We start from the raw sequence: 11,715 nt of genomic DNA, 5'->3' as shown, positions 1-11,715 counted from the left end.
GTGTGTTCATTTTTCCACGGTGTCGGTCTGTCATTTTTAATCTTCTTTAAGCGCAAGGGAGCAACTATGTCTAGCGTTTCCGAGAAGGTGGCATTAATATTTTCAATGGTAAAGTCAAGATCTTCAACGTTATTACTCATGCTAGAGATTTGAGACAATTCAGGCAAATTATCAAGAAACGCACCTTTTGTAGTCGAAGTTATTGTTGTAATTTATGTAGTTGTAACTAGGATCTTGATTTGCAGCCATAGGCCAGAGAAACAAGCATGATACCAGATAATGATCTGAAATGTCTTCGCTCTGCTGAAGGATTTTTATGTCGTCCACATTTATACCGTAAGACAATATTAAATCTAAAGTATGATTACGAAGGCGAGTAGGTCCCAACACAAGATCAACGATGTTATAAGGTCTGACATTTACTTTGAGTGCTTTAAGCAAATTTACTAATATAAAGTTAAAAACAGCTGTATTCTCCTTCATCTCTTCTTCTTAAAGAAATCTTGCAAGGGCACTGAACCATACTCAACCACAGGTACACATGCGGACTGTTTCAAGTTAGTTTCGTTATATGAGGTTGTTCAAAATGAACTATTAAATAACAAAACAACCGTCACGATGTGTGTGCCGACCTCATGTCACGGTGTCATAAACCGCTCACGCTGAATTAAGAGGCGGTGTGTAATTGTTTTAATTCCCGGAGCTTTTAATTTCTAGGAACCGACGCCGGTGACGTCACCACGCCCTGTGGTATTCACGGTGTCCCGCAGGACGAGGCGCGCTCCCCGTGGCGTCTGCACGCGTGCCGTATTTAAAAGGCTCGAGTGGACGCGCATCGCCCCGCGGTAACGTCTGTATAACGGAACCGGGACTACATGGAGGGAGCGGCGGAATCGGACGCGCTCGTCCCGGCGAGATCGGCGGCGGACAGAGCGGCGGCGCTCGCGCGCTTACTGCACCGGGACTGCACGCGCCTTCTGGAGCTCTACGTAAGTAAACGCGCCCGTCTCGCGCTGCGGTAATATCATGCCGTTATAGGAGCAGCTAGATGTGGTCAGATTGTAACGGACCCGTTTCCTCCGTTCTCTCCACGCGCATGTAACTGTCAGTCGTTGTGTTGTGGCGCAGCGATTCTTTAAGGGTTTTACGTCATCACGCAACTTTATTCCATTAACGGAGGTTTGTTGCAGTGCGCGTCTATAGAGCCCCGAGGCCTCGCGCACTTCATCCTTCATATATCGCTGCACGTGTCTGTGTGAATTCATATTATTGTAACGGCACAGTCCTGAGAAAAACACTAGGATGGATTTGAATGGTTATAATAGGAGTTGTATTGTTTTAGTGGGAACTATAATTGAACTGGATTCCTGTCTGGCAATAAAACACCATCACCCACAACACCCTTCATGGAACAGAAAACAACTGATCGCAGCAAGTGATCTAAAAGACGTCTAAACGTGTGGGGTAAAATATGAGCTGTCAGTGGACGTCTAACCATAGACCAAGAATAGTCTGGTCATCTATTAAACCACTTCATGTATACAGTGAATACGGGTTTAGACTTAAACTAGGCTGAATAAAATCTAACCATAGACCAAGAATAGTCTGGTCATCTATTAAACCACTTCATGTATACAGTGAATACGGGTTTAGACTTAAACTAGGCTGAATAAAATCTAACCATAGACCAAGAATAGTCTGGTCATCTATTAAACCACTTCATGTATACAGTGAATACGGGTTTAGACTTAAACTAGGCTGAATAAAATCTAACCATAGACCAAGAATAGTCTGGTCATCTATTAAACCACTTCATGTATACAGTGAATACGGGTTTAGACTTAAACTAGGCTGAATAAAATCTAACCATAGACCAAGAATAGTCTGGTCATCTATTAAACCACTTCATGTATACAGTGAATACGGGTTTAGACTTAAACTAGGCTGAATAAAATCTAACCATAGACCAAGAATAGTCTGGTCATCTATTAAACCACTTCATGTATACAGTGAATACGGGTTTAGACTTAAACTAGGCTGAATAAAATCTAACCATAGACCAAGAATAGTCTGGTCATCTATTAAACCACTTCATGTATACAGTGAATACGGGTTTAGACTTAAACTAGGCTGAATAAAATCTAACCATAGACCAAGAATAGTCTGGTCATCTATTAAACCACTTCATGTATACAGTGAATACGGGTTTAGACTTAAACTAGGCTGAATAAAATCTAACCATAGACCAAGAATAGTCTGGTCATCTATTAAACCACTTCATGTATACAGTGAATACGGGTTTAGACTTAAACTAGGCTGAATAAAATCTAACCATAGACCAAGAATAGTCTGGTCATCTATTAAACCACTTCATGTATACAGTGAATACGGGTTTAGACTTAAACTAGGCTGAATAAAATCTAACCATAGACCAAGAATAGTCTGGTCATCTATTAAACCACTTCATGTATACAGTGAATACGGGTTTAGACTTAAACTAGGCTGAATAAAATCTAACCATAGACCAAGAATAGTCTGGTCATCTATTAAACCACTTCATGTATACAGTGAATACGGGTTTAGACTTAAACTAGGCTGAATAAAATCTAACCATAGACCAAGAATAGTCTGGTCATCTATTAAACCACTTCATGTATACAGTGAATACGGGTTTAGACTTAAACTAGGCTGAATAAAATCTAACCATAGACCAAGAATAGTCTGGTCATCTATTAAACCACTTCATGTATACAGTGAATACGGGTTTAGACTTAAACTAGGCTGAATAAAATCTAACCATAGACCAAGAATAGTCTGGTCATCTATTAAACCACTTCATGTATACAGTGAATACGGGTTTAGACTTAAACTAGGCTGAATAAAATCTAACCATAGACCAAGAATAGTCTGGTCATCTATTAAACCACTTCATGTATACAGTAAATACGGGTTTAGACTTAAACTAGGCTGAATAAAATCTAACCATAGACCAAGAATAGTCTGGTCATCTATTAAACCACTTCATGTATACAGTGAATACGGGTTTAGACTTAAACTAGGCTGAATAAAATCTAACCATAGACCAAGAATAGTCTGGTCATCTATTAAACCACTTCATGTATACAGTGAATACGGGTTTAGACTTAAACTAGGCTGAATAAAATCTAACCATAGACCAAGAATAGTCTGGTCATCTATTAAACCACTTCATGTATACAGTAAATACGGGTTTAGACTTAAACTAGGCTGAATAAAATCTAACCATAGACCAAGAATAGTCTGGTCATCTATTAAACCACTTCATGTATACAGTGAATACGGGTTTAGACTTAAACTAGGCTGAATAAAATCTAACCATAGACCAAGAATAGTCTGGTCATCTATTAAACCACTTCATGTATACAGTGAATACGGGTTTAGACTTAAACTAGGCTGAATAAAATCTAACCATAGACCAAGAATAGTCTGGTCATCTATTAAACCACTTCATGTATACAGTAAATACGGGTTTAGACTTAAACTAGGCTGAATAAAATCTAACCATAGACCAAGAATAGTCTGGTCATCTATTAAACCACTTCATGTATACAGTGAATACGGGTTTAGACTTAAACTAGGCTGAATAAAATCTAACCATAGACCAAAAATAGTCTGGTCATCTATTAAACCACTTCATGTATACAGTGAATACGGGTTTAGACTTAAACTAGGCTGAATAAAATCTAACCATAGACCAAGAATAGTCTGGTCATCTATTAAACAAATTCATGTATACAATAAATACGGGTTTAGACTTAAACTAGGCTGAATAAAATCTAACCATAGACCAAGAATAGTCTGGTCATCTATTAAACCACTTCATGTATACAGTGAATACGGGTTTAGACTTAAACTAGGCTGAATAAAATCTAACCATAGACCAAGAATAGTCTGGTCATCTATTAAACCACTTCATGTATACAGTGAATACGGGTTTAGACTTAAACTAGGCTGAATAAAATCTAACCATAGACCAAGAATAGTCTGGTCATCTATTAAACCACTTCATGTATACAGTGAATACGGGTTTAGACTTAAACTAGGCTGAATAAAATCTAACCATAGACCAAAAATAGTCTGGTCATCTATTAAACCACTTCATGTATACAGTGAATACGGGTTTAGACTTAAACTAGGCTGAATAAAATCTAACCATAGACCAAGAATAGTCTGGTCATCTATTAAACCACTTCATGTATACAGTAAATACGGGTTTAGACTTAAACTAGGCTGAATAAAATCTAACCATAGACCAAGAATAGTCTGGTCATCTATTAAACCACTTCATGTATACAGTGAATACGGGTTTAGACTTAAACTAGGCTGAATAAAATCTAACCATAGACCAAGAATAGTCTGGTCATCTATTAAACCACTTCATGTATACAGTGAATACGGGTTTAGACTTAAACTAGGCTGAATAAAATCTAACCATAGACCAAGAATAGTCTGGTCATCTATTAAACCACTTCATGTATACAGTGAATACGGGTTTAGACTTAAACTAGGCTGAATAAAATCTAACCATAGACCAAGAATAGTCTGGTCATCTATTAAACCACTTCATGTATACAGTGAATACGGGTTTAGACTTAAACTAGGCTGAATAAAATCTAACCATAGACCAAGAATAGTCTGGTCATCTATTAAACCACTTCATGTATACAGTGAATACGGGTTTAGACTTAAACTAGGCTGAATAAAATCTAACCATAGACCAAGAATAGTCTGGTCATCTATTAAACCACTTCATGTATACAGTAAATACGGGTTTAGACTTAAACTAGGCTGAATAAAATCTAACCATAGACCAAGAATAGTCTGGTCATCTATTAAACCACTTCATGTATACAGTGAATACGGGTTTAGACTTAAACTAGGCTGAATAAAATCTAACCATAGACCAAGAATAGTCTGGTCATCTATTAAACCACTTCATGTATACAGTGAATACGGGTTTAGACTTAAACTAGGCTGAATAAAATCTAACCATAGACCAAGAATAGTCTGGTCATCTATTAAACCACTTCATGTATACAGTGAATACGGGTTTAGACTTAAACTAGGCTGAATAAAATCTAACCATAGACCAAGAATAGTCTGGTCATCTATTAAACCACTTCATGTATACAGTAAATACGGGTTTAGACTTAAACTAGGCTGAATAAAATCTAACCATAGACCAAGAATAGTCTGGTCATCTATTAAACCACTTCATGTATACAGTGAATACGGGTTTAGACTTAAACTAGGCTGAATAAAATCTAACCATAGACCAAGAATAGTCTGGTCATCTATTAAACCACTTCATGTATACAGTGAATACGGGTTTAGACTTAAACTAGGCTGAATAAAATCTAACCATAGACCAAGAATAGTCTGGTCATCAAAAATATAAAGCTTTTATCAAGTAAAAGAACAATTTCACAAATTGGACAGATTAAGATAATAGAAAATTATAAATTATAAAAAATGTAAAGAGAAAACACAATACAGAAAATAGAAAATTACAAAACAAAGCATTTATAAATTAACATTGAAATGCAATACACAAATATAAAAATACATTTAAGAAATTATTTACAATATTTAATAGCGAATCCGATTGTTTAAATGTCACAAAGAAGCACTGGTGTTAACAGGTACACCGGCACGTAAGTTAAGTTGGCATTTAAAGCTGACTACAACCTGGTGTATACTGTTACACTGATATCCACTTAAATGTTACGGTTCACATCATAACATATAACGTAGATAAATAATGAACATGTGAAATTTAAAACACAGATACATACTATAGATCTAATCAAAAATGTCCTTGTTTGGTGTAGACTGTCCGTCTCTTTAAAGTGTGCCGTAAATACTATACTACTATACTTAACGGAGACGATGACGGCTATTGCTTGCTGTGATGGGTCATTATTGTGTTGTGATGGAAGCCGTCATCATTTTGTATTTAATCCATTTGATTTATTTTGTTATTTTAAATGAGCCTTAAGTGTAAGTTGTTACTATTATACTGATTATGCACATCACGCATCATTATTAACACAATGGAGAGTCTTAGAGATGACTTGTTTTTTTAGGATAACCTTGAAGTTAGCGCCACGCTGGTTCCCTCAACCAAGAGCCTATGCAGTTTTCCCAAAGACTGGAAAATCGCTAAAAATAAGGTCCGTGATTAACAAAGATTTGTGAAATTTATTCAATTCAATTCAACTTTATTTATATAGCACTTTTCACAATTTGCATTGTTCCAAAGCAGCTTACAGGGGAAAAATAAAAAATAAAACCCCCCAAAAAAGGGTAAAATACGCTACATGGTGTTTTATATAGTAAATTAAATTATTCTAGTAAATAATATCTAATGTCAGCATCTCCTGGTGGTTTATTTATCATATTTAGCATGAAGTGAATGTTTGGCTGTAAAGATGCCTCTTTAATCTAGATTTAAATTGGGCGAGTGTGTCTGATCCTGGAATAATATCAGGAAGGTTATTCCAGAGTTTAGGTGCTACGTATGAGAAAGCTCGACCCCCTTTGGTGGATTTAGATATTCTAGGTGTTATCAAAAGAGTTTTGAGATCTTAGAGAGCGTGATGGGTTGTAGTGTGATAGAAGCTCTGTTAGGTAGGTAGGGGCTAAACCCTTTAAGGCTTTATAAGTGATTAAAAGAACTTTAAAGTCAATACGATACTTAATGTGTAGCCAGTGAAGGGTTGATAACATTGGGGTTATGTGGTGGTATTTTCTGAACTAACTGTAGTTTGTTTATTGATGATGCAGGACAAACACTAAGTAGCGCATTACAGTAGTCAAGTCTTCAGGTCATAAATGCATGAATAAGCTTCTCCGCGTCAGCAACACATAGAATATTTCGTAGTTTTGCAGCATTTCTCAGGTGGAAAAATTTGGGTTTGTGACATTTGAGATGTGATTTGAACTGACAGGTTGCTGTCTAATATAACGTCTAGATCTTTTACTGTATTTGTTGGAGTAACAGTACATCCTTCAACTTGCAGTTTATAATCAGAAATATTCGGTTTGTGTGTCTTTGGTCCGATAAGTAATATTTCTGTTTTATTACAGGTCATCAATTTTACAAGATCATCTTTACAGATGAACACATATTTGTTACTTTTGAAGCTGAAATACAATCGGCAGAAGTAAAAATCTAACACGATGCTATAAACAGATTATACTTAAGGTCGCTCAATATCAACGTCACTGTCACAAAGCCTCCGACAACTCTTTCAAACTTCCCATGTTAGTAATTACTCAATGAATAAATCTGCATCTACGTTATACGAGATCTATGCCCATGTTGCAATATTTGTGAGCTTTATATGTGCGATTACGCCTTATGTCCCCGCCAAAGGAATTAGTCGCTTTTAGCAACATGTTAGCAACCGCTGTTTTAAAGAGACATTAAAGGTTTAAAATTATATATACTTAGAGCCACGGACCTTATATCGGACACATTTACCAAAAACCCATTAAAAAAAGCCCATAGACTTTGGAGCGATTGAACCGGAAGTCTTTAAATGCTAACTCGCTTCCGTCATTGTCAAAAATACGTCATCTCTGCGGTACTCAATATAGAAAGGTTAACATGCATAAACATCCAGTATGTGTAGTGTTGGGTTTGGTGTTGTGGTCGGCACAAACCGTGTTCCTCTTTATCTTGAGTGAAGCAACGTTCTTGTGGTCTCCGTAGTATTTTCTTTAACCATGTGAGGTTTTCACCTGTTTTAGAGGATGAGATCATGATGTCATTCAAGCTGACAGATCACTTTAAATACACTTCTTAATGCACAAAACGAAACCCTTTTGAAATGCATTTATAGATGTGACTCATGAAACTCCCTCAGTGGGATCTTTTCTTGTTCACAGGTGGGAAGAAAGAGATGACAACAAACATTAACAGTAAACATGAAGTGGGCGCTTCTTCCTGTAATAACTCATTACAACCCTCGTGTCGTCCTCCTCAGAAAGAGCGAGAGAGCTTTCTGTCTCATCACGTCCCAGAAGGTGAGCGCCTGGTTTCTCTCGCCCTCTGTCGCGAGGCTTTGACCACAGATCAGCAGGTGGGTCACGTCCGCTCGGGCCTGAGGAGGTGCACGGAGCTTCTGGAGTGTCTCATCATCCGGGAGGTGGAGGAAATGGGCGAAGAGCTGGAGGGCGAGTACGAGACTCTCCGGAAGGTCGTGAAGGACAGACTGGGTCATCTGGTGCACAGTACCGGAGCTCTGCTGAAAAACAAGGAAGATGGCTGTCCTCCTTCACCGGAGATGAAGTGTGTTGAGGTACAAACACCCGCCCGTGTTTCTAAACCTTTATTTATGGAAACCGAATCCAAATCATTTGAAAAATGATGTCTTCTTGTCCCCATCCCGGGCATTGTTTGGGTTCACTGCGGAAAGCAGACGTAAGCTTTTGGACACGCATCAAACCTTTGGCAAGCTGCAGCACTAAATCCTAAATCTCTTTTCCAGTAAGCAGTCGACCTCTCTGGAATCCCAACAGCAGTTTCATTCAGGCTGATTTAACACCGTACAAAACCACGAGACATTTCAAGCGATTAAACTCTTTGAAAAAAAGTCAGTATGTGGAAATAGATTTGACAATTATTCCCCTGCTGTTTGTGTTTGTGTGTGTTCTACGACAACAAGATGGAAGAAACTATGTCGCGTAGTTTGAGCAGCGCAGAGACACAGTACTGTAATGTGTGTTTGCCTTTCATCTGCGCTGGTTTGATTGGTGTAACCCATCGGCCGAAATTGGGAAAATACAATAAAGTGTAAAAACAGTGTTGTAGTGCTACACTGAAAACCTGAACATGATGGGAAAATGTTCCCAATTTTAAGTAAGCAGAACTATCAAGTTGTTTGTTGTACTGATGCATGTTAATTAACCCAAAAGATAAAGTTCAACCATAAAAGTCATAAAATAACACTTCATTTCAGTCTCATGCAAAGCATGCTGGGAACTGAACTTCATTCCCAACAAATCGTCTGGAATGACCTTGTTTAAATGAAGTTAGGCTTACCTTAAAAGTAAGAATAATTATCTTTATATCAAATTAAATGTACACAACCTTTAACAGTTTAAATACTTTGATCATTTGGGTTTACAGTGAAGATAGCTCCTGTATTTTGAAATCAGCAGATTTACTGTCATGCCACCCCAGATGTAGTTAAAGTTACTCACTTCCCAACACATTTTGTTCATCACAGATAATGAAAGTGTTTATGAAATCCACTTAAAAATATTCCTGTAGACAAAGAAAAAACTCAAACCTTTCTTGGATCTGGACGAGTTGGCGTTAAGTTTCTCTATTTTTGTTCTGACTGGCTCCTGAAATGGATGTCAGGGTGGGTGTGTACATTTCTATTAAATCTAGAAGCTTCTCTGAATGCAGCCATTTTCTCTCTCGCTTTACACATTTATACTTCGCATTCTCAACACAAATACAACGGATATGTTTAAACTTAGAGAAGTGAGCTGTGATGTTAATGTTGACTCTATACACATGAGTCGTGGTGAGAAGAGTGTTTGTGTGAATTTATTCTGTGGCCATATCAATATATATCTGGATCAAGTCTTTTTTTATGAAATAACGCTGCATAAATGCACAAAATCAGCAATTTCACTCCTAAGGCACATACGCGTTTCATATAAATATAAGATGATTTTGGAATGATAAATGTTTGTTATGACATAAAGGAGTATGGTGTGTGTCTGGAGACTGATGATAATGTCTGTGCTTCACAGGGTCAGGATGAAGTCGAAGGCTCGGGTAGCTTTGCCGCTAAACTCTGGACGTATCGAGTCTTACTGGAGCTCATCCACTGGACAGATTCGGCTTCTCAGACTCTTCACGTGTTCCACACTGAAAAACAAGGACAACAACACGAGCAGATACTGTAGAAACACACACGTGAATGAAACCTGTCCTGGACTGAATCATGCAGAACACTCATCACACATGCTTCAATAACACATCAACACCATACAAACACCCGCTCTCGCAAACCAGAAGAATAACCAGAAACAATTACATTCTACATACATCACATGTTTGGCAATGTAGACGTTTAAAGGGATAGTTAACTCAAAAATTAAAATGCTGTCATCGTTTACTCACCCTTTATTTATTTCTTCCGCAGAACACAAAAGAAGATATTTTGAACTGAACAGTCCTGGACTACATTCACTTCTATTGTATGTTCATAAAACCAATGCAAGCTAGTCTGCTCCAGTCATTCTTCAATATATCTTCTTTGGTGTTCTGCGGAAGAAAAAAAGAGTGATCTGTCCCTTTAAGTTTAGTTCAGGTTTAACTAATATAATTAACAATGTTTTCATACATTTACATCAGTCAAAGTCAAAATGGCATTTGATATTTTAAAATACTGTTGGTTTTCCAGCAGTTTATTGGCATTTTCCATTTTGTTTCAAAGCCTAACCTCGCTTTATTAAGACTGAAGCCAGAGGGAAAGCAAAAGAAACCTATTGACAGCACAGAAATTTAGTTTTTTTAATAATGATATTTATATAGAGAGAAATGTCTGATGCAGTCTCGCTTCACTGGAGTAAAACAACTTAAGCTCTTGTGTGACATACATCACCTCTGTATCTGTGCTACACACGCCGTTACACGCGTGTCAGTGACATCATCACATCAGAGTCACAGTTTAATCCAATAATCACGATTCCACTTTCTTCTGTTGACACACACACTCACAAATAGAGTTGAAGTGAATATGCTTTATAAGAGGGGTCCATAATAACTCCTGCGCCATATTCAGATATCATTCATGATATCCTTCCTCACATTCAGGTATTTAACATGTCTGGTGTTTATAAAGCTTTAGGAGTTTGATGTATGTATGTATGGTTGTGAGGTGCTTGTCCCACATACATTAAAATACTAAACTCTTTTACCCTGCTGTCCAACAAATGTATTCATATATATATATATATACACATAAATGTATAAGCCCAAAACAACTAACCCACACTTGACTGTATTAACCGTGCTGATGTGAATCTTACTGTAAACTACTGCTGTTTTATTCATATTTACTTGTGAAGCCATTTAAAAGTGAAGGCATCGGTGAATAATAGAAATAACATGATTGTTCTTAGCAAAAGAATGACACGATGCCATCTTGATTATTTATAGTTTCATGCAAATATAACACTGTGATGTTTATTGTCTTTCTCTAATACCAGCGATTACCGACAGCTGTAACTGATAATGATGATGATGTTCTGTTTGCTGTGAATGTTGAGTTTTATCTGAAGATGTCTGCACACTAACTGTACACTTTACAGCAGACTACATGACTGATGTCTCTCATTCTCTTCGATAATTGACAACTGTATAATGTGTGTATGTTTGACATTAATCAATAAATTATCAGAATAGAATTTGATGTGCAATTCTTTGGTGTGTGCGCGTGTGCCAGTAGAAGGTTTGTTTACATCAGGGCCATCGTTTACTCGCCCTCATGTCATTTCATACCTGTATAAAGAGAATTATTGTCGGCGCTTCAATTCAATTTTATGTATATAGTCAACTTTATTTATATAGCACTGTTTACAATTTTCATTGTTACAAAGCAGCGACTATAAGCAAAACATATAAGGTTAAGTTAGTCAAAACCTATA

At 37.1% G+C, this 11,715-nt stretch overlaps 1 protein-coding gene across 1 annotated transcript; it reads left to right on the top strand.

The window, feature by feature from the left end:
* Positions 1 to 719: 719 nt before the first annotated feature.
* LOC306901620 (uncharacterized protein) lies at positions 720 to 11,473 on the top strand. Its single transcript, XM_079469517.1, has 3 exons — positions 720 to 989; positions 8,031 to 8,345; positions 9,814 to 11,473. The coding sequence occupies exons 1-3, from the start codon at positions 876 to 878 to the stop codon at positions 9,967 to 9,969; spliced, it is 585 nt and encodes a 194-aa protein (XP_079325643.1). The 5' UTR covers positions 720 to 875; the 3' UTR covers positions 9,970 to 11,473.
* The last annotated feature ends 242 nt before the right edge of the window (positions 11,474 to 11,715 follow it).

This window comes from Barbatula barbatula (assembly GCF_947034865.1).
Source record: "Barbatula barbatula genome assembly, chromosome: 1".
NCBI lineage: Eukaryota > Metazoa > Chordata > Actinopteri > Cypriniformes > Nemacheilidae > Barbatula > Barbatula barbatula.
Note: the sequence above shows the minus strand (reverse complement) of the source record. Positions and strands in the feature narration are given on the sequence as shown.

Bases quoted from the DNA above. Each gene is read 5' to 3' on its own strand.
- LOC306901620 (XM_079469517.1), top strand. From the start codon at position 876: ATGGAGGGAGCGGCGGAATCGGACGCGCTCGTCCCGGCGAGATCGGCG. The intron at 990-8,030 runs GTAAGTAAACGC...CGTCCTCCTCAG, and splicing joins CGCGCCTTCTGGAGCTCTAC to AAAGAGCGAGAGAGCTTTCT. The intron at 8,346-9,813 runs GTACAAACACCC...TGTGCTTCACAG, and splicing joins CGGAGATGAAGTGTGTTGAG to GGTCAGGATGAAGTCGAAGG.